The sequence below is a fragment of the Leptonychotes weddellii genome, chromosome 8, assembly GCF_054177405.1.
Source record: "Leptonychotes weddellii isolate Sample4059 chromosome 8, ASM5417740v2, whole genome shotgun sequence".
Taxonomy (NCBI): Eukaryota; Metazoa; Chordata; class Mammalia; order Carnivora; family Phocidae; genus Leptonychotes; species Leptonychotes weddellii.
The window spans coordinates 129,146,297-129,169,702 of record NC_138376.1 but is presented as its reverse complement, the minus strand read 5'-3'; the positions used below and the strand labels follow the sequence as shown (position 1 = coordinate 129,169,702).

At 55.3% G+C, this 23,406-nt stretch overlaps 1 protein-coding gene across 1 annotated transcript in view; it reads left to right on the top strand.

Annotated features, from left to right (window-relative positions):
- Positions 1-16,527, top strand: part of UNC93A (unc-93 homolog A) — a 22,497-nt gene extending 5,970 nt beyond the window's left edge. Inside the window, exons 4-8 of the mRNA XM_081829310.1 lie at positions 587-712; positions 2,196-2,407; positions 4,313-4,448; positions 5,820-5,951; positions 15,793-16,527. Coding sequence (XP_081685436.1) covers positions 587-712; positions 2,196-2,407; positions 4,313-4,448; positions 5,820-5,951; positions 15,793-16,058 — 872 coding nt within the window. The 3' untranslated portion in view covers positions 16,059-16,527. The remainder of the gene's footprint in view (positions 1-586; positions 713-2,195; positions 2,408-4,312; positions 4,449-5,819; positions 5,952-15,792) is intronic.
- The last annotated feature ends 6,879 nt before the right edge of the window (positions 16,528-23,406 follow it).

Sequence of the window (23,406 nt, the reverse complement as noted above, 5' to 3'; positions counted from 1 at the left end):
AGCTTTACTTTTAAAGACATTCAGGCAAGTGAACTTAATTCTCCAAGCGATCTCCAGACACAGACTCCGAGGAGTGAGGCATCCCAAGAGCCCTGCAAGGCTTCTCCGCCTCCCTCCAACCCGCCTCTCATTGTCTGTGCTGCAGACATCACCAGCCAAGTTCTATGTGATGAGATTTCTATTATGACAACTGTTCTTTCTCCCGTGACATCTCCCCCCTCTCTCCAGAGACTCTGACGTGGTCTGAGAGTCTGATGCCTATTCTAATGCTAATGTACCTTATTTCTTCTTGAGTAGTTTGGAAACGGTGAGCATTTTCCTTATGTCCAGAAAGTCATACAACAAGCAGCCAGCATTTATGGCTCATTTGTCTCGTGTCTAAAATCACGCCTACAGATGTGTGCCCAAGAGGAAGTGTGTTTTGAGGTACTTGGTCACACAAGCCCACATCCCCTGACTTTGACCTATCGTGACTCTTGCCTGTGGGGTGTCCAGGCTCCTGTTAGCCACGCAATTCATTCCTCATGCCCCTGGTCCTATCCGTTTCCTGTGTTCTCATGTCACCTTTTTGCTTCCGATGGCACAGAGGCCATCCCAGAGGAGCAGCTCCTGTCTTGTGGGGCCAGTGACTGCCTGATGGCCGCGGCGTCCACCAACAGCACCCAGCGTCCCTCGCAGATGCTCGTCTACACCCTGCTGGGCATCTACACGGGTACGTGCTCACAGAGGGTGGAGCCCCAGGGAAAGCAAACCTAACTCTTTCCTGTGTTGAAAAACAGTATCTTCCAAAGTGCAAGTATTCCTGCAAAATGTGTTCAGCTGGGTTGCACTCAGGTATTCTTCATATGAAATCAAATACAGCAGAACAGGGCTATCTAACAGTTTCCTGTGATGATAGAATCGTTTTTCTTTTGCAAAGTTCAATACAGTAGCCAGTGGCCATGTGTGCTTATTTATATTTTTATTCACAAATTAAAAATACTGTTCCAAAGTTACAACGGTGGGGATTGTTGGTCTCAAGGAACAGCCCAGGCCATGGAAATGCATTTTCTGCATCCTCACCCCCCACATGAGGTTCCCCGCTGCGTGCCTTCACCAGCTCTGCCCACAGCTTGGGAGGGGCTGGCTTTGTGAACCTGGTGGTCCCAGGAACCCCCCGGCCGCCACACGGTGTCACATCAGGCTGGTGAGATGAAGCAAAGAGAAAAAATAATTCAAGTCCTCTTTAGAGGATGATCGGCCTAAGCTCTCAGACTATAATGGCGGCTGAAAACCGTTCTGAGGGGTTTTCACTACCTTTCAGAGAAGCGGGAAAAGCATCAGGCTCTTGGCTGATCTGTGGCTCCCAGAGCACTGAGTGTCGTTAGTGTTGCCAGAGACGGAAACCTGACACTGGTACACGGATATCCTAAAACCGGGGAGGACTGAGAGGGCTTCTGGGTAAAGAGGAAAAGGAGTAAATACTAGCCCTCGATCCAAATAACACAGGGGTGCAGAAAGAGGGGCAGTCACACCCGTGGGATTAGGAGGGCACAGGTGTACCTCTGGGGCAGCGAATAGTTGTCTTGAATGGAGTGTGTTTGCATAGTCAGCCCATTCACGTGGTTCAAAACGCACCCCCGGGGAGAGGGAAAGCCCCCTCTGTCCCTCCTCCTGGCCGGTCTGGCCGAGACCACCCCCAGTCGGTCATTCCTGGACCCAGCGGCCCGTGTGACAGCGTGCCTCACGCCCTTCCTCCCTGAAGGCAAGCAGCTCCGCATGGGTCTTTCCCTCAGCTGCTCCCCGTGGGGATTGCCCACCTTAGCGTATAAGGAGCTGCTTCGTTCTTTGTCTTCGAACGAGCAGTATCCCCTTGTGTTCGGGATGCACCCAGTTCCCACCCTCCCCTGTTGTGGGGAAACAATAAACATAAAGCTCAGCAAGTGATAACCTCGTAGGACTTGTGGTCCTGAGAAGGGAGACTGGCTCTTGCTGGCAGTTACCTGAGGGTGAGGATGAGGGAACAGTGGCGGTGAGGGGCGCAGAGGGCCCCGGTGTCTCGCAGGTGTGTGGTGCGGGCCGGAGGCTCTGCTCGGGCTCGGCAGCCTTGCTTCACTTAAAGCAGGATTTGAAACCAATGCCCCAAAGGAGAGGAGTAGCCGGTGGCTCCCGGCTCCTGTGAGCCCCCCAGCACCAGCCCTCTGTCTTCCCTCCAGGGAGCGGCATCCTGGCGGTCCTGCTCATTGCCATGTTTCTCGAACCCATCAAAGATGCTCAGCAGGAAAGTGAAGGAGAGAAGAAGTTACCTTTTTGGTCCACCCTGCTGTCCACCCTCAGGCTTCTTCGAGACAAGCGCCTGTGCCTCCTGGGGCTGCTGCCTCTGTACAGCGGATTTGAGCAAGCCTTCCTCGCGGGCGACTACACCAGGGTACGAGAGAACTGCAGGGACGCGCACCCCAACACCCGTGCGTCTCGGGGCCCCTGCCCTGGGGCCGGGTGGGGGGCACAGCTGCTGGGGCTGGAGAGTGGAGCCTTTGGTTCAGGAGCTCAGCGTCCAGGTCACTGCCCCCGTCCCCCCGGAGCTCGGCCTCATCTCCAGGGACCAGCTCTCACTGCAGAGGTGTCTTCAGGGAAAGGGCCCAAGCTCTCCGGGAGTCATCACCTGTAATACTTCCTTGTGTTAAGCCTGCCTGCAGCTCATGCTTTGCCCTTCTTTTAGGGAAAAACATGAAACCCACGAGGAACACTGGAATTCCTTCCCATGCTAGTTTTCAAATTATGCCTTTCAATCTGGCAATGGATTGGCTCTCGGGCACTGTCGCCCTGTCTCTCCCTAGACGCCTGCCTGCCCACGTCGTGCATAGGGAAGGCCTCTCTGGGGGCAGGCCAGCAGAGAGACACCTGTCCCCCAGGGCTGGCACAGCAGGAATGCGAGGCCACCGTCCACCACCATCCCTCGCGGCCGCGGCATGCTCACGGAGGTTTTGCCTCCATAGCTCCCCACCCACGTGCTTCATGTCCTGAAGATCGTCCCGGGGTGCCATGGGAGGGATGCCTCAGACAGGGGTGGTAGAGAGCGGAGACCCCCTTTTCCAGGAAGTGCTGGTTGGGAGCTGGGGTGCCAAGGGGCCGGAGAGCCAGGAGCAAGGCTGCTCCTTGAGGATTGCCCTTCCTTGACCAGGAAACTTCTCTAGCTTCGTGCCCACCACAGCTCCCTCCCAGGTAGACGTGCCGAACTAGCCAGATGCCCAGTTAAATCTGAATTTCAGGTTAACCACAAATATCTTTTAGGACACATATGCTCCATGCAGGATGCGTGCGTCATAGATTCTCTCTGGTCCCCCCCGCTCCTGGGACAGTCTTGACGGAGAGTCTTGGAGTTCCAAAGACTAAAGACAAAAATGACAAAACAGTCCTTTGGCATTTGGCCACGGCCCCTCCCGTGGGCTTTGCTGTTGACCACGTGGCATGTGACCTGAGCCACAGCCCCCACCATCCCAAGGCAGCAGAGCTTCCTGTCCAGCCCACTCGTCTGTGTGTCTGTCCTGATTCTGCCTGAGGACAGGAGTGGCGGGTGTGGGCGTGAGGGCGCGGGCCACTCTGTACCCCACCATCTGGTGCAGGAGCTCCCCTCTTTCTTCTTGTCTGCACAGAGATCCTGTTCATTTTCTTCACAACTGCTTCCTTTCTATTAGGATTTTATTTGTGGAGCTGTTTCAGGTTCATGGCAAAGTTGACAGAAGGTGCCTGGCCCCACACATGCACAGCCTCCCCGTTATCAACATCCTGCCCAGAGGGGACACTTGTGCCAACCTGTGAACCTGCCATGATAGGTCATCATCGCCCACATTAGGGGTCTCTCCTGGTGCTTGCGTTCTGTGGGTACGGACACGTGCGTAAGGACACGCGTCCACCATTATGGTGTCACTCCGAGAGGCTTTGCTGCCCCGAGAGTGCTCTGTGCTCCCCCTGTTCATGCCTCCCCACCCTCTGTCAACTGTCTGGTGAGCAGAATAGGAAATGACCAACTCCACCAGGAACTGCTCCAATGGGCCCCGCGTAATTCCTAAGAACCCCACAACATACAGCAAAGGCTGCGTGGGGAGAATTGTGTGCAGGTGTCTGTCCTTGTTAGTTCCCACCCACCTTGGGCGTGTTCTCCTCCCCGGAACCGGGGGCGGAGGGGGGGAGCGCAGGAGGCCTAGGCGAAGGTCCAGGCCAGCCCAGCACGTCGGCCGTCCCACCGCAGAACGCATGTCACCCGTGATCCCTGGCCCAGACTCGCCAGCACACCACACGCGGCCGGGTAACCTCCCCTGTGCTTCCCCTGCAGTCCTACACCACCTGCGCCCTGGGGATCCAGTTTGTCGGGTACGTGATGATCTGCTTCTCGGCCACCAACTCGCTGTGCTCTGTGCTGTACGGAAGTCTCTCCCAGCACACGGGTAGAATCGCTCTCTACGCGCTGGGTAGGTGGACCCGACGGCGCCCGCGGGTGGGAATGGTGGCGGGTGGACGGCGGGGCGCGGACGGGGTCTCAGCTCAGCTCAGCCAGGGTGTGTGGGCTGAGTGTGCGCGGCAGGCGGGGAGGCTTCCTGTCCTCACCTGGCGGGACAAGACTGTGTTCTAAGCATGCCTCACCCTCTGTGTCTCTTGGGAAGAGGAGAAAGAAGAAGCAGAGACCGTGTGAATAATAAGGGCACTGACAAGACTGTGACCCGGGTGCCCAGTCCGGGCTCCCGTGTCTGCAGCCAGGACACAGCGAGGAGGAGAAGCAATAAGCACTAGTCAGCGTCCACCAGGGGCCGCGGCATCTGCATAGGTTTTCCCCTTTCATCCTTCCGATCGCCCTGGGTGGACACTGCCCACTTTACAGATGAAGAAATTCGGGAACAGAGGAGGGTGGCAAGTGGCCCCAGGCCACACAGCCACGGTGAATGCAGTAGGCAGCTCCCTTTTCTGCAACGTCATAAGCTGTTCCATGCTACATTGTAGTCATAGACGCCCCAGTGTCCGCAGGAATCATGAGGCCAGAACTCTTTTTTTTTTTTTTTTTAAGATTTTATTTATTTATTTGACAGAGAGAGACACAGCGAGAGAGGGAACACAAGCACGGGGAGTGGGGGAGAGAGAAGCAGGCTCCCCGCTAAGCAGGGAGCCCGATGCGGGGCTCGATCCCAGGACCCTGGGACCATGACCTGAGCCGAAGGCAGACGCTTAACGACTGAGCCACCCAGGCACCCCTAGGCCAGAACTGTTGACACTGGGATAAAGTCAGGAGGAAGGAGCCTGGTGGCTCTGCCCACCTCTCTGTTCACATCAGCACCTGCTGGGGAGCCCAGCGACATCCCCATGCCCCCAGCACTCACTGAGAGCCCAGCACTCCCTTCCGCCCCTTTGGGTCTCCTCAGCTGGGGCACGATGACACTCCCCGCAAGGCGCAGGGGCTCATCTCCCCAGCCCTGCCTGGACGGTGAGGGGCCAAAGATGAGCAGAGTGTCTCCCCCCGCCAGGTGCGCCCTGCAGTGAGAGACTGTGAAGGGCACACTCGTGGGTCCCCCTGCCAGGTGCGCCCTGCAGTGAGAGACTGTGAAGGGCACACTCGTGGGTCCCCCCTCCCCCCGCCAGGTGTGCCCTGCAGTGAGAGACTGTGAAGGGCACACTAGCCGGTCTGCTGGCACTTTCAGTGTCAAAATCCAATTGAGGAAGGCTGTTTGGTGTTTCCAGGAAAGATTATTTATATGTTGAAGCAAACAAAGCGGTTCCCTGAGCATCACCTGGTCCAAGCCTCCCCTGGGCTGCGCTCACTTCCTGCTGGTTTCTGCCCTCTGTGCCCACAGGCGCGGTCACCCACCTGTCTTGCATCATCGCCCTCTTGCTGTGGAAACCTCACCCCCACCAGCTGGCTGTGTTCTTCGTGTTTTCTGGCCTTTGGGGCGTGGCCGATGCCGTCTGGCAGACACAGAACAACGGTGAGTCTCCTCTCGGGGGTCCCTACCTAGGCCAGTGTGGGGGACACGTGGTGGCGGAGGACCCGCCATCCCGGGGCCCCCGGGGAGGTGACGCACCATGCAGCAAGCCTAGAGCAGGAGGCAAGCAGGGGGGGCCAAGGGCGCTGCAGGTGCCTACGTGGATTTGAGCATTTATTCAGACCCAGAACACAAAAGAAGGAAATCAGCCGCGGGCACAACTTTCTTCCCTAAGAATGGTGGCCCCCTCGTGGCTTTCTGTTTGAAGAGCTTCCCTGAGCAGTGGCACGGCCCACGTGCTAGATGCTGGAACCACGGGGCTGGAGGGGCCTTCTAGGCACAGTCGGCCCCGATGGGGAGAGAGGTGTGTAACCCCTGAGTAGAAGAGCAGGCAGGTCACTGTGACAGCGACCAAGCAAGGGGCACGGGGACCGGGGTGCAGTTTTCTGAGGAACTGAGTTGGGGGCGGGAGGCGCGGTCAGCCGGGGCTTGTCTGGAGGTCAGGCCTGAGTGGGGCCCCGGCTGGCTGTCCTCAGGCAGGGCTGCAGTGTGGGAGGCCGTGGGGGGGCCGGGGGGAGGCCGGGGTGCCAGGAGGGAGGCTGCAAGTCTGAGACCATGGTGCAGAGTCTGTGTCCCGAGAGGCCGCTTCCTGGTTCATAGAGCTGTCTTCCTGCTGTTCCTCACGTGGTGGGAGGGACAAGGGAGTGCTCGGGACAGGCGCATGAGGACACAGATCCAACTCATAAGGGCTCCGCCATAAGACCTCCTCGTCCCTCAGAGGCCCCACCTCCTAACACTGTCACCATGGGGTTAGGGCTCACCCTATGAATCTGGGGGCACAAGTGTTCTGGCCGCAGCGGATGGGACACGCTGAGGGGACAGGCTGGGCCAGGGTGCTGGGGGTGAGGCGGAGAGGATGGGGGCCTGAGGGGGGCCCAGGCTGCCTGGGGAGGGGTCCAGCTTTGCTCAGCGTTGGTGCAAGCAGCAGAAAGGGTCCAGGCGGGAAACGACAAGGTCAGCTCCATCGGGTTATGGGGGGACAAGGGGCTGCGGGTTCACTTGGGGAAGACAAAACAGAGCCGCCCGAGGGGGCGCAGTGCAGAGCAGGAGGCCAGGGGAAGCGGGTCGAGGCAGGACGCGCCCAGGCCAGCTGGTGGGCGGGGCGTGTGGCCTCGGGGCAGCGTCCCCAGGGTGGGGGGACGAAGGGCAGACAAGTGGAGGCCGAGAGAGGACACTGCTGGGGGACTCGGCTCTGAGAGGTGGTTGTTTGTAGGGTTCACCACTCACCATGATTGCTTTAGATGCAGAGTCGGGGACCCCGATGAGGACAGGGGAGATGGGGGGCCGGGGCCGGTAAAGGACAAGGTGGGGGAGCTGAATGAGGACATGAGGATGAGGATGGGGGGACAGGAGGACAGAGGGGTCCCCCTTGGCCCGGAGGAGGGCTGCCCTTTTTCGGGGGACCAAGGGAAGGGAGCGGGAAGGAAGAAGCTCAGGAAGCCTTGTCACCACGGGAAGAGGAGTCAGCAGGGTTCCCACGGAGCGCCAGGCGGCGGCAACCGCGACAGACAGCGTTACCGAGCTACACGGTCGGCCTTGGGGACAGCGAACAGAGCCTGCCAGCCAGGCACGCTCTCCCCACACGCCTGGGGCCGCAGAGCAGAGCGCAGATGGTGGGGCGCTTGCATGGGCGGGCTCTGAGGGCAGAGCTGGGATTTGGGTGCAGGCCCAGAGCCCTGCCGTCCCGTTGGGCAGTCTCGGGAGCTGGCCGGGAGAGTGGGGGGCTGTGAGCCCGTGTGGAGCCACCTGGTGCCCACAGAGCGGAGGACAGGAGGTGCTGACACAGTGAGCTTGCACAGGACACAATGTGGGACAGAGGCCATCCGAGGTCGAACCAGGCGACGGGGGTCTGGGTGGGGGACACAAGGCCCCATGGGGCTGGGCAGCGAGAGAGACCCAGCGGAGGAGGGGCGGGTGGCCGCACAGGGCTCGGAGGGCCTGGCCTGACAGCGGGGGCGCCCAGGCTGGGCTCTGCCAGATCTAAGGCTTCTGGATGGGGTGCTGTGCACGGACAGCGCACTCCCGCCACATGGAGGGCCACCCGCGGGAGGGACGTCCAGGTCACCAGGTGCACAGTGAGTGGCCGGAGCCTCGAGCAGAGGTCCTGCAGGAGGCCGGCGAGCCCCGGCGGCGACCGGAGCGGGGGGCCTGATGTCCTGATGTGGGAGTCTGCGGCAGCCGAGCGGTGGGCGTGTCTGGGGGCGCCTGTGTTGGCCGTGGGCCGCGCTCTCCATGGTGAGACGAGCTGAGGGTGTCGGGGCCGCCACTAGGAGGGGGGCAGGAAGCAGGGGTGTGGGTGGCACGCATGCAAGGCCGCTGCCCGAGGGCTTCCATCTGAGGAGGTGACCGAGAATGACAGCCCTGAGTTTCCCACAGGCCCGTCTCCAGCCTGGGACGGGAAGGGGTGCCGGGCGCCCCAGGATTTGGCTCCGAAGAGAGCCTCCTCCCCTCGTGACATCACGGCCAGCCCCGCGCTGGGAAACACGTGGGGGCTAGAGAGTGGGTCAGGCCATCCGCAAACAGCATGAGGGCTGGGGCCTGGCCGCTGCCCCTACGGCCACAGTGGCCTCGGTGTCCCTGCGGTGGCTCCTTCCTCACGAGCCGCGTTGTGGCCAGCTCACAGAACAGTTGGATAAACATCTTTGCACAAATCCGGTCTGCTGGATTCAGGTGTCCGGGCTTCCCGGCCTCCCTACTGCCTCGGGGGCACAGGTGGCTTTCGTCAGCTCCCGAAGCAGGTGACAGACGGGTGTGTGACTCCGAGCCATGATGGAATGTGGTTGCAGCGGCGACAGAAACTGTTCGCAGAAACCCGCAGGGTCAGTCCAGAGAAGTACCGATTCCACGAGGAACGGTAGTCGGAAGCACCTTAGCTTTTTGGGCAGTCCAGAACTGGAGACCAGGGACAAGTCACGCCCCCCAGGGAGCATCGGGAGAGAACTTCTTTCAGCCCCCGCCTGCAGGAGTGAGACCCGTGCGTTCCCGAGGGCATGCGTGTGCCGTCTTGCCTCCCACGGTGTTAGCCGAGGCCGCTGAGCTCACGGGCAATTTTAAAGCATTTACACATTAAAAGCCAGGCAGGGGACTGGGGTACGGGGTCACATAATACCGCATGCAGTAATCCTCTAGATGTTTCAGACGACTGCTGTGACCATGCTTGGCTTTCTTCCTCCCCGAGACGCAGGAATGATGACGGTTTTCCCTGTCCTTTTCTTGCCAAGGACAGAAGAGCCTGGCAGGCAGAGCCTTGTCGAGATTGTGCGGACGAGGTTAGGTGAGGTCCAGCGAACACCTGGGACAGTCGAGCACAGGGGGTGGCTGAAGAAAGACCCCCTGGAATAAGGGTACTAATTTAAAATGAATTATTTCTGTCTTTATGTGCCGACAAAAAGTTAACTTTTTTCAAGGAAACATCGGTTGTTGGGGGAAATTGTTCTTTTCATTATCTGAGCGTTTCTTCTGGAGTCGAAGCTCGCAGTCATCCTCGCGGGGAGCGATGTTTTCATCACCCAGTCCCCTGCGGGCTGACTGCGCCGGGCTCCCGGCCACGCGGCGCGTCCTCGGGCTCCCTGTATTCACGGAGACTGCAAATTTTGCGTAGCTCCCGCCACACCCCCCGGAGCAGCTCTCTCTCATTTTTGTTTTTTTAAGTAGCGGGTTGGATTTGTCATCTTATTCTCCCGGAACGTGTGTCTCTCATCTGGGAGGACACGTGAGGGGAGCCACGCCCTTTCCTAATTAATGAGGCCGAATAGGATTCGGTGCAACCTAACCCTCCTCTCTGCCATTGCCTCTCAGTTCAGAACCTGGCGTGGAAGCAGACCGGATGCCCGCGCACCCCGGCCCTCCTCCCTGGGGCAGGGCTGTGGAACCGCTGCTCCACGGTCCCACGGGGCTGGGGCGCCGGCAGCCTTGGGAGCCACGGATCTGGGCCACCGGCTCCAGTCTGTTCAGTCGCCCTGACAGTTCGGCAAAGAGGGGTTCCATTGCCATAGAAACCCTTGCACACCAAGGCGCTGCGTTTGAGATTCAGAGTATCTGGTCTAAAAATGCTCGCTTGCCCTGGTAGCCGCCGGAGGGGCTGTCTCGGGTTGATACACACAGAAAATCTGCCTGTGTTACATGCTCAGTTCACTGACCCGTCCTCTCCAAGCAAACAAGACTGCCCGATGCCAAGTCCACCCCTCATGCGCAGACAGGGGTCAGCCTCTGGTCACTCCCACCCGCGCCTTCCTGGGGAGGACGAGGCTGGGAGCAAGGCTTCTTTTCTTTTTAAATAAACCTTTTATTTTGGAATAATTTGAGTTTACAGAAAAATGGCAAAGACAGTACAGAGAGTTCCCATATACCATTTTCTTAGTTTCCCCTAATGCTAATATCTTGCAAAACAGTGGTATGTTTGTCAAAACTAAGAAATTAGTGTTGGTACGTGACTCAACTAAACTTTAGACTTTATTTGGCTTTCTCCAGTTTTCCCACTTTGTGTGTCCCAGGGTCCCACCCAGGATCCCACCCAGGATCCCTCCCATGGTCCCCCCCGCAGTCCCATCCAGGGTCCCACCCAGGGTCCCCACTGCATTGAGTTGCCTCACGTCCTTGGTCTGATCTGTGACAGTTTCTCTTCCTTGTTGTTCATGACTTTGACACTCCTGAAGAATACTGGTCAGTTTGGGGTTGTCTGATGTTTCTCATGATTAGGCTGGAGTTACGGGCTTTGGGTAGGAAGACCCCAGGGTGAAGTGCTCTTCTCATCACATCCATCACTGATGATGTGAACCTCGATTGCTGGCCAGCCCGGTGTCTGCCAGACCTCTCCAGGCAGGGTTGCTGCTTTTCCCTTTCCACAGCCAATTTTGGGGAGCCAGTCACCACATCTAGCCAACAATCAAGGGGGAGGTAATTACCCTCCACCTGCTAGAGGGAGAGTCTGTACAAAAATCATCTATAATTCCTTCATCGGGAGTGTTTGTCCCTTCTCCCCAGTTTATTTAGTCATTTACTCAACCATTTGTCTTCATTGCTGTGGGCTCATGTACATATGTGACCCTTTGGGTCACAGTCCAACCGATGTTACTTGTTCTGTTGCTCTAACTGTTTTAGCTTTGGCCGTTGGGATCTTTCTGGGGGTACTTGTGCCTTCTGCCAGCCATCTGTTTCCGTTTTAGTACTTCCCTACCTCCCGGTGCCACAAACTATTCCAGATCCATCTCCTGGGGCAGCACTAGCATCACCCGTTTCTCCACGGACCCTGGGTTCATTTGATTGGATAACAGCGGTAGAAAATAAGATTGGCGTGCTGGGCATGCTCACTGCATCTGAGATGACAAGGCTTCTGGGCCAGAGTGGGGAGATGGATGTGTGCGTGCTGACCCACATGCGCACACATCTGCATTTCTGCATCTGCCTGTCCGTAGGGACCTCAAGTGAGGATGAGTCCCCACTGGGGTCCCCGGCTCCCCTCCAGCACCACGGGTTCATTCTGGCCCTCCCCCTGCTGATCCGTGACTTCCCTCTCTGACAAGGAGAAGCCCGGCTCCCACTGTGCGCGCCACTTTGCTTATTTGTTCAAACCTAGTCTACGTGTGAAGTGACTTCAGAATTGCTGAAATATGATTTTACCTACTTTGTTTTTCTCTTGAATGTCTTTCCCCTCTGCCCACTATGTCCCTAAGTAACTGTTGGAATCTGACACAATTAATGTGTTGCTTTCTTTATGTTCGGAGTAAAATAGGATCCAGATCATGAGTAATTTCCTGAAAAGCCCGACTCGGTAATTTATAATCATCACAATCTAAATTTAATCTTGAAATCTAAAGCTGCCAAACTATAGATCAAACACATTACTTTAAAATTAGCGTTGCCATATTACTAGAATATTCATGGAATTGGGGTGTGTTTGCTCTGTATCTGCTAACGGCACCCTTGTACCTGTTGGCCACAGATCATGGAAACACCTACCTCTCGCAGCCATTGTGTTTCAAATGTGGATCTTCCTCACTAGCATCTCATGTTTGAATCCAGTTTTAAGTGTCACCCTCTAACAAAAGACAAGCGATCTTTATTTAGTGAGTTAGTTTTTATTTAAATTCCAGTTAGTTAACGTACAGTGTTATATTAGTTTCAGGTGTACAATGTAGTGATTCAACATTTCTACACATCACCCGGTGCTCATCGCAAATGTACTCCTTAATCCTCATCACTTGTTTAACCCAGCGTCCCACCCTTGTCCCCTCTGGTCACCATCAGTATGTTCTCTATAGTTAAAAGGCTGTGTCTTGGTTTCTCTCTCTCTCTTTCTGTCTCTCTTTTTCCTTTTGCTCATTTGTTTTGCTTGTAAAGTTCCGTGTATGAGTGAAATTATATGGCATTTGTCTTTCTCCAGCTGACTTATTTCAATTAGCATTATACTCTCTAGCTCCATCCATGTCGTTTCAAATGGCAAGATTTTGGGGAAGCCTGGGTGGCTCAGTTGGCTAAGCATCCAACTTTTGATTTTGGTTCAGGTCATGATCTCAGGGTTATGAGATTGAGCCCCACTTGGGGCTCTGCACTGGGTGTTGAGCCTGCTTGAGATTCTCTCTCTCCATCCTCCTCTGCCTCACCCCCCCCCCAAAAAATGGCAACATTTCATTCTTTCTTATGGCTGAATCATATTCTGTTGTATATAAACACCACTTCTTCTTCATCCATTCACCAGTCAGTGGACATTTGGGCTGTTTCTATAATTTGGCTATTGTAAATAATGTTGGTATAAACATAGGGATGCCCTTTGAATTAGTATTTTTGTATTATTTGGATAAATACCCAGTAGTGCAATTGCTGGATCATAGGGCAGTTCTATATTTAACTTTTTGAGGGACGTCCACACTGTTTTCCAGAGTGGCTGCACCAGCTTGCATTCCCACCAACAGTGCACCAGGGTTCCCCTTTCCCCGCATCCTCGCCAGCACCTATTGTTTCCTGTGTTATTGATTTTAGCCGTTCTGACAGGTGTGAGGTGGTATCTCATCGTGGTTTTGATTTGCATTTCCTGATGATGGGCATCTTTTCATGTATCTGTTGGCCATCTGTAGAAAGACAAGAAATCTTTAAAATAACCTTAGGAGTTACTAAATCCCAGATCTTGTTATTAGACTCTCATTGTGGGTGTGCTTTCATTAAGGTGGCACTTCACAGCCTCGGACAACAAGGGCACCTTCTTCTGAGCCTTCCAAACAGCCTCTTGTTTTCCCAAGCACACGAATGTTGTTTATGACGTATATCTGATCTTATATCTTTCTGATGGCCTCGTCCTCCTGAGTTCTTCCCATGGTAGGCAAACAGCCGAGTAACCAAATGCCAAGAACCTTCTGAGTGTTGACGTTTCCAGACAGGGTTGCAGGAGACCTTGCTGCTGGCCTCAAACCAGTGCCAGAGAGGCTTCTCTTCCCTACGTCCCTCCCCTGCGAAATGTAGGGAGGAGGAAAGGGGCAAAGGGTAAGAACAGGATGAGAGCAGGCAAAGGAATGTGTGTGAACGTTCCACGTGGGCTCTCCCTCCCACAGCTGCCCACCCTGCCGGACGGGCAGTCCTAGCAAAATCCCTACAACTTTCCAGACTCCAGCTGCCCCAGAAAGAACAGTCTCTGGTGCAGATCATGGCTGGTGCCCCTGGGGCTGGGGGCAGACGTAGGACTTGCTGTTCATCTCCCCCCACCCCGCATGCTACAGGACCACACTGATATTTCTGTTTACCTATTGTCTCATTCATGGGCAAACACGGCACCTTGGCCTGTGCTCTGCTCTGGCTGCACGTCCTGTGTTACCTCGACTCCATCCCGGGGTGGGCTTTTGGGTAATAACTAGAAGGAGAGAAGACGAACAGGCAGCTCCCTTTGTGGTTACCCCGCAGGATGTGGGCTTGGGGTTTTACCCGTTGGCGCCCTACTGACTTCAGGAAGTCACTGTCCATCCACTGGTCCACTTGGTCATTCACTCAGTGCTTTGGCTGACACTATGAGAGCATTGGAATTATTCTGGGTAAGAATGAGACACTTGGTGGGATGGCATCACGGAGAACCTGACAGAAGAACCACAGGGGGACCATCACCAGAGAGGTCTGGCAAAGGGCACTTCCCACCAGGCCTGCCACATGCAAAGGCACAAGGCCCAGAAGCATGGTCAGTGGGCCCGAAGCAGGGGGGCACGCTCCACGGTGACAGGCGGTGCCCTGGAGTGAAAAGGTCAGGTCACAGAGGGACCTGCCCCCATGAGGAGAAGATGCTTGATCTACCCCAGAGCCGGGCGGGGTTGCCGAAGACTTCCCCGAGTGGGAGTGACATGACATATTTACACTTTGCAAAGATCATCCTAGCCGCAATGTGGGGAGTAACACGGAGCAAAGTAAGACAAGAAAGGAGGAAATAGGTCAGTGTGGAGCAGACGAGAGACAAGGCAGTGAACAGTCCAGGCGAGACAGGTGGGTCACATGGAGAGGAGATCCAAACGTTCGGAGTCCAAATCCACTAATGGGCTGTGGGCTCCTCGACAGCAGACGTCATGCCTTTTCATGTTGCAGGACTCAGTGCTGTGCCTGCCATGCAGTAGGGTGTAGACAGGCAGCGGTGTAGACAGAGGCACAAGGGATCTGAACCCAGCGTGTGTGACATGTGGGAAAGACCCGGCTTTGTTTCTAGACTGAAGAGAAGGAGTAAGAGAGGGAGTCAGGCTGAAGGTGCAGGACAGGGGTTCCATGATGGGGTGAAGTCCCCGAGGGGACGGTAGCAGAGGGGGGCCTCTGTGCAGGGCCCTTTCTGGGTTACGGTGGATGGAGTGCACGAGGGGAGGTGTCCTTGGTGAAGAGGCGAGGCCACCGGCCAGAGGGGAGGGGAGGTGGCCCGGGCAGCTCAGGACGACAGAGCAGGATGGGCCAGCACTGGGCCTCAGCTTCCTAGCTGTTAACCCCCTCTACACATCGGCCACCTCACTCAGCTCAGGAGATGGGGAGCTTCTGGTTCTCATCCAGGTATATCAAATATTTTACCATCCTGCAAACTGGAACAAAAATCATTTACTTTCACCTAGAAGCATTTATCAGACTGTACTATCCTGCTAGGACTGTCAACAGAGTACAACAGATGGGCGGCTTAAACAACAGACATTTTTGTTTCTTACGATTCTGGAGGCTGGAGGTCTGAGACCCAGGGGTGGGCAGGCTGGCCTCTGCTGAGGCCTCGCTCCTTGGCGTGTAGACGGCTGCCTTCTCCTTGTGTCCCCACATGGTCGTCCCTATGTGCACATCTGTGTCCTGACCCTCTCTCCTTATAAGGACACTAGTCGTGGGATGAGGGCCCTCTCTAATGACCTCATTTGCCTTAATCTCCTCTTTAAATGCCCCGTCTCTGAATACAGTCACAGCCTGAGGTCCTGGGGTTAGGATTGCTTGTGTTTGTCTTTGCTTCTGGACTCCAGCAAAGGGCCAGGCCTCATCTGACACAGGCCAGGCCTCTAAGCTCTGCTTCACTTTTCTACGTTCTCACTCCCCGAGTGATAGGCTGGACTAACTCCGTCCAGTGCTAACATTGCCTGAGTCCCGAATTGTATGTATAATGGTTCTTCACTGCTAACGAATGTCTCCAGACGTCCATAATCCCCAACAGAAAACAATTCTGTCCTTTTAAGAAGGAAACTTTCCTGACTTTGTTGACAAAATTGGTCAGCGGAGAAGCTGCACTGCTTTCAGCAATAATTGAAAAAAACCATTTGAGGTTTTGCGGCCACATGTTCATGCCATGTGTCCTCTGCAGCTCTTTACGGCGTTCTGTTCGAGAAGAACAAGGAGGCTGCCTTTGCGAATTACCGCCTGTGGGAAGCGCTGGGGCTCGTCATTGCATTTGGATACAGCACGTTCTTGTGCGTCAACATCAAACTCTACATCCTCCTGGGAGTCCTGAGTCTGACCATGCTGGCGTACGGGGCTGTGGAGTACCTGGAGGCCAAGAACCTGGCCAGGCCAGCTGCCTCAGAACAGACAAAGCCAGCGGAGGGGGCAGGAGCAGAGACGGCCATGTGATGGGGTTTCGCAAGAGAGCTCTACCCGGCGGGCCTCAGGCTTTAGAGCTGATTCTTCACAACAGTGTCAGCAGTATTTAGCCGTCCTGAAGACAGAACATAGATACATTTTTTTGTATAATTTTTTCCTATTCTAACAAGTTTTCAGTCCACCATGTCACCAGTGGAGATGGAGAGTATGCATGAAGGAATCCATTAATGTCGGACACAAAGAAGAAAGTTGAGTGCATCATCAGCCAACGGTAACTTGCTTAGGTAGAACCAACAGCTCCCACCTGTTGTTGTACTCACCGTTGTTGTTGTTTGTGAAAATAATGAGTCGGACACTCTAATTTTGCAAATGGGTAAACTGACATCCAAGCAAGTCAGCTGACTCCCTCTCAGAGTCAGTGAGTGACAAAGCAGATGAGAGTTTATGTCCCTTGAAGTTTACAGACTATGAGTTTCTAAATAAATGCAACTATATGATGGTCGTATCTCCCATGCAGATACTTTTATTCTAAATACTCACCTAGCTCACACACACCACGGTCATCACATAAGTGAGTTAGCATGCCTGCGACTACAATGCGTAAGGCTAACAACATGATAAACCTGGACCGTGGGCAGATTTGTTACCTGTTACACGTGCACATTCCGATCAGGACCCACATCCACCAACAGTCTATTCCCATCCTCATCGTCTGTCACCCCTGCTAATGCTGGCTTCTGCCTCCTTCTGAGACGTCTTCCTTCCCCCTTCACCCTGAGGTGCCATCTTTCCTCCTTGGTCCCTGCCCTTCACCAAGGTTGCTCCATCCGTGTCCCATGAAGGTGGCCCTTCTGCACATTCCCACACCTCCTGCTTCCCAGTGGGCAGCCCCCCTCTGGCCCCAGCCTCCACCCCAGCCCAGCATTCCTCTGGGCCTTTAACGAAGTCCTATCATCTCCCTAAAACCTTTTCATGCCCCCCCCCTTCAACGAGGCAAGTGTCTCCAGTCCCAGGGCGCACAGGAGGCTGCCAGGCTCCTCTCCAGGACACTCTGCTCCAGACCTTTGCTCACACGCTTCCTCGACCTTGAGAACCTTCCTGCCCCTCCACACCAATGCACCCAGCTTATGTGACTGTCCTCACAAGCCTACGCAACTTATATTCTGTTGTATTTAGTTTTTGTATGAGCATCTCCCTCAACTGAACCTTGAGCTCTGCCATGTCTGGGATACAATACCAGCAGGCACTTAGTGAATGTTTGTTGAGTGAAGAAAATCCATCAATAATTCAAAGAACTATTCACCCATTCCTTGGTCTCTCCATGAAATTCCAGCCAAACCCTGCCTCCCTCACCTGCTCCCGCAGTCAATATGAGTTGAGTCCGTTAGCCTGGTCCTGTGGTTCCCCTCCGGCTGGCTCACTTGCTCCTCCACGGCCTCTGTGGACCCTCTGCCCACCTCGCATCCTCCTCATATCTCCTCTGCTTCTGAAGGGAGGGGCCGGGCCTCCCCTTGTGTCTCCATCCGAATCATTTCTGCCCTCCCATCCTGCCTTCCATGACTTCTTGAAGCCCTCCATGGTCTCAACAAAACTGAGTCTTCATGTTCTCTGAATCTCGTGATGTTGTTTTCCCTTTTGCGTCACATTTGTCTGTAAGAACTCTTGACCATCTCCGAACACGGAGTTTCGGTTATTTCACAAAAACTCAAAGGTATTTGTATAGAAGGCCTTCCACGAGGGGTAGATGACAAGCATGGTCCCTCCAACTTGGAGGTTTAGGATTCCGGACATAAAGGATGTGCAGCTCCTGGATGCAAATCAGGATAAGACAGGCTGATTTGGAACTGACCTTTGGTTACTCTCTCAGCTCAGAGCCTTTGTAAGTGAGACACCTTCACTTACTTAAGAATACCTCATACCTTCCAGAGACGCCCTTGAAGATTGTCCTAGAGATAACGGGCCAGATTCTCCTGACCCCGCTAGGAGTCTGCTGAGGCATAGATGGCACTGAGGAGTGCACCTTGAGCCAAAGGTCCATGGAAAAGGACCCACAGGCTGAGAGTAGGTCCAGGAAGTACGGGCAAAGCGCTGCAGAGAACACTAGGGCCATCAGTCCAAGCCCATGTCCAGCATCAGAGCCCAGACACAGAGGGGATGCAAGCTGTCCTGATATTTTATGTTATTTTATCTTATTTATTTTGTTTTATTTTTTTAATGATTTTTTTTGCAAGGCTGGGGATGTGTCCTGTGTGACTGGGACCTTGTGGTTTCCTAACCCAGAGGCCACCTGCTGTCGAGTGTCTGAGGGAGGGGATAGGCTGACCTGGCTTAAAGGGCAGAAGCTGGACTCTCTGTCCTGGTGCTAGGGGTGCTCGGCCCCTCCCTGCCCGGAGGGTCTCCCTGATCCGTTAGACCCTCGAAGATGAGAATGTGGGCAGAGGAGCCTGGTTTCAAACTTCAGGCCCAAAGACCACCCTTGTCCCAACTCCGAGAGCAAAGGCCATCTTGGTGAGGACTGCGAGCAACAGCACAGAGTCTCCGAGTGTCCCCACGGCAGGGATTTTGCTGCCGTGGACGATTTCACTCGAGGCTGAGTGTTCGCCAGAGTTCTGATCAGATCGCTGAGCACATGATCCTGTCTGCTCCTGTTGATGCTCATGGGAAAGTGTGCCCGATGCCAGGGCTGCCCAGAGCCCAGGCCTCCTCGAGGGACGGGAGGCCTGCAGGTCAGCCTGATGCAGACACGGGCGGCGGCTGCTTGGGGAACATTTGGCTGGTGCCAGCGGAGGTTCCCGGCAGATAGCACCTTCCCATCTGCCCAGCCGGCCGCTCGGCTGCGTCCCCAGCTCTCCCTGGAAGATCGCCTACGGCATGAGGGCCTTCTCTCTCCTCTTCCTGCTTCGAACTTCTTGGTGAGAAGAGTTTGAGAATGTGCCCAAGAACCCCGATGCGGGGCCCGGACAGAGAGTCACCCCCCCGCCCCGCTCTGGTCTCTGCCTGGTCAGCGGGTGAAGGATGAATGGCCAGCGCCCGAGGTCACACCAGTATTGGATTGTAGCAGAAAGTAAGTGATTTCATCTTGCTCTTAGTGCTCCTTTTCTACAGTGAGAATCTTGGCATTTCGTAAGGAATCATTAAGACAAAGTGTTGTTGTGACGTCTGCGAAGTGCTGTGTACGATGGGGTGTCCCACCCCTGGATGAAGGTTAAAGTACAGGGCTTCCCAAGCAGCCCTAGGATTTGATCCAACAATCCCAACTCTCTTGGCCCAACTCCCAGGCCTCAGCAATAAATGCATACTTGTGTTACTTGCTTAGAGTAATTAATAGGGGCAAGATTTAAAAAATCCATAATGTAGGGATGTATGTCACAATATATCATAAAAAACTCCCTGAAAATTGGAGATATATCTGAAAGAAAATGCTAAATGTAGAAATAACAAAGTTAAAAAGCACCTAATAAAGAGAAATGTGGTCAGAAATCTAGAGAGTCCCTCCAATTTGCTAAAATGAGCCCAAGTCCACAGGCAGCCAAGGCAATAAAAACAACCACAGATTATATAATCATCATTATTGGATGAAAGGAGCCTTGTCAGTGTTTTCAAAGAGAATCATTTTCTGGATCCTAAAACATAAAGGGATGTTCAGCGAAGAATGCAGGCAAGCACAGTCCAACAGAAGTCTCTGTGTGTTTTAGGGCAATTTGACATCCGGGACCCCTGACAGAGGCAGAGGGCGTGCAGTGGGAATGGGGCTCTGTGAACAGGTGGGGCGAGGAGGGCTAGGAGGCCGGGGAAGGGGGCTGCACTCAGTGAGGGCCTGGTCACTCTCTGCTTTACCCTGCAGGAGACTAGAAGCTTCTACTCCAGAGCTGGGGCCAAGTGCCTTGGGAGGTCCAGCCCCAACCCTAACCCTAACCCTAACCCTAACCCTAACTCTGGCTGGTGAGGGTCTGCTCCAGCCTGGGCTTCCTATTCAGGGCATGACACCGGCCAGAGAGAAGACACATGGTACCATCAAATGAGAGCTGAGCGAGTATAAGGTATTTGACACCCACTTCCAGCTTCACATCCAAATCAAAGCCAGAGAGTCTTCTTCCTCCTGAGACCCTTTCCAGGCTCACTTCCATGCACCTCCACTGGCCCAACTCCAGACTTCTCCCAGAAGCCCCTCCCTCCCCGGGCCACATGACCTGTGTCCCCCGCTCCTGCAGGCAGGTGGGCATCCCAATGTCTGGCCCATCCAGTGACCACCCTGCTGCTCTGGTCCCCCTCCCCTGAAGAGCTACCCACAGGCATCAGGCCCACTGCTGGAGGCTCTTCCCGGATGCCTCTGCACCCAAGCTGTCACCCCCCATCAATCACCAGCCCTGTTTGGGTCACCTGCTATTTGGGAATCTTCTAAGCCCCGTCTCTCCCTGTGGCCTCTGTTGGCGGGTGACCCGACCGACCGTCCCTCAGAGTGTAAGGGTGACACACGGCTGTCCCTCCCCATCCACCAGCAATGACTGTTCTCTTTCAGGATGAAGTCCCAACGCCCTCACCTGGTGTACAGGGCTCCCCATAGCTTGTCCCACCTCACCCTGGCCCCCCACCCCTGTCCTTTCCCCAAAGAGCAACATAAATGTCTCTCTCATCTCTGCGACGTCGCAGTTATCGCTAGCTTTACGAAAATTCCTGTCCTCCTCCTCTGTCTGGCTAACGGAGTGCTCAGAATTCAGCTGAGAGGTCCCTTCTTCGGGGAGATCCTATAAAATGGCCCTGCTCCCTGCAGGCAGCAGCCTGCCTGCCTCAGGTGCCCTCTCAACGCGTTCCCAGCGCCTTCTGTCCTCTCTTCCATGCTGGCACCTAAGACGACCTGTCCCCTCCCTGCGTGAGGGCGGGAAGGTGGGCTGATGACACAGCTGGAGAGTACCTGAGTCTGGCAATCAGGCCCTTTGCCTCGCTCCCTTCCCTGTTTGTTCTTCCCTCCCACACATGTGGGATGAGAACGCACTGCCCGGTGAGCGCCAGAAAGCCCAGTGTGTGGAACCCCCCAGGTCCTCCACCTTCTGACCCCACCGCGGGGCTCCACCTTCCCGGGCAGGAGCAGGGGACCACGGCGGCCACACAGTGCCCCCTGGCGGGCAGAGGAGGCCACCACCGTCTTCCCAGCCGTGTGGGCAGAGAAGGGCCTGTCATCCCGTCCCTGGAGGGTGACCCCTGCTCACCTGTTTCGCCTGGCCCTCCGAGCCCGCTCCGACCCCTCTCTGGAGTGCTACCCGCCTTCCCGTGGACGGTGCCTTGCTGGTTACTTCTCTCACAGAGAACCGAAACCTGACTCCATGTGATGCCCCTTCGCCTGCCACCCCCGCCCCCCGCCTCCGACTTCCTTACAGAAACACAGCAAACAGCAGGAAGCTTCCCTGCCAGGCTGCTCCGGAAGGTACAGCGCTTTAGCTAGGAATTCAAACCGTGGAGCAGAGCTGCCTCTGCGTGTCCCCGAGATGTTTTCCTGAAGTCCGAGGCATTCGTATTACAGAGGGACTCTTTCCTTCCAGCCTCCGGCCGCCAGGGGCACGAGCTTCTTCCGCTCCAGCCATCACCACCCTGCAGGGGCTCAGAGACCCAGCGGAGACCCACATGGGTTCCCGGGGACAAGCTGCAGGGGCGCTGGGACCTGTCCACACCCGCAGCGAGCCGCAGAGCCCATGGACGAAATTCTGAGGCCAGTGTGAGTGGGATGCCCTTAAATAAAAGCGGATCTGCGTTCACTATAGGGCCACGGATCTCATTCTATGAGAACCTCCGCTAGCACCAGCCAAATGCTCCCCATTGCTCTGTCCCTCTGCCCCTCGCTGACCTCCTGCCTGGCGTCCCCGCCACCTCCACTCCACACGCTTCTAGAGATGACAACCCTGATTTCTGCTGTCCCAGCAAATACTGCGCGAGACTTCACCTGATCTGTGCAGCCTCCATTCTTGACCCCAACAAACCCCAAGCAGGCCCAGTTTGCCCGGAACAACTCTTGCCACATGAGGAAATTGTCCAGTAAGCAAACGAGAAGGTGTTCACTCATGCACTCAGCAAGTGCTTGTTAAGTGCCCAAAGTTGCTCTGCGCATGCTCCCTACAGCAGGGACCCTGACAGCAAGCCTCCCTTCTCAAGAAATTTGCTCTAAACGAGAACGTACAATAGGTCATTGGGTGAAAGTCTGTCTGAGGAGCAGGGCAGTAGGACGGGCGTCAGGAGTGACGCTGGTGCAGCCGTGGAGGGAAGTCGCTCCTCTGTGTCGGTGGAAGGGTCCCGCTTCTCTGACAGGTGCTATGAGGAGGGAAACCGCGGGTGCCCAGCGGAACACAGCCCAGTTAGGCACGGGGAGCCGCCAACAGCCCGCGGCAGCCCGGGGGCCAGACGGGTGTGTGGAGAGGAAAGGCCGGACTCAAGGCCAGAAAGCAGAGCAGATCACGGAGGGCCTATGGGCCAGGTAAGACTCTGGACTTTATTCTGAGCCATAAAGCACACAAAACTAAATGTGAGTGGCTACAACAGTGGGAATTGATTCTTTCCCAGTCTACAGGCTGGGAGTCCAAAATCAAAGTGTGGGCACGGCTGCTCTCCCCCCAAAAGCCTGTACTATCCTTCCTGCTCTTCCGGTTCCTGGTGTTGCCTGCTGTCCTGGGTGTCCCATGGCCCATGGATGCATCACGTGGCGGGCTTCCATGAGTCTGTGTTGTCTGTGTCTATCTGTCTTTGCGTCTTTTCTCCTTTCTGATGAGGACCCCATGCATACTGAGTGAGAGCCCACCCTATCCAGCCTGACCTCGTCTCAACTACCCCTGAAATGACCTCAGAATGTTCTGGGAAGGACATGAATTTCCAGGGGACCTATGCACCCCAGTACAGAACCCACAAGAGACAGGAGTGACATGATATGCCTTAGTTTTCAAAGGCTCCCTCTGGCTGCTGCAAAGACGACTGGTCAGCGCAGGAGTAAGACAGAGACTTACAAGCCATTGAACTGAGAAGCTGTTGAATCGTTCGAGCAAGAAAGGACTGTGGCTGGTACCAGGGCGGACCCAAGGACAGGGAGTGGAAAGGGTGTGAAGGGCTCAGACTGAGAACGGGCTTGCAAGGCAGAGTCTAGGAGACGTGCTGAGGCAGAGGAGCTGAGCCACAGAAAACTCCAGAAGTTTGGAAGAGTCAAGTGGCCACTTTCCTAGACTGGGGAGGTTGGCAGAGGAGCGGATTCATGGGACAGCAATCAGGAGCCCGGGGTGGAGTGTGTGAGACGTCGGAGGCTGGAATCTGTAGGGAGGGAGAGAAACTGGGACGTCAGCACCATAGAGAGTGTATCAAGGTCATGGCGTGGAAGGAGACCAGCCCTGTGGGTGGGCCTGGC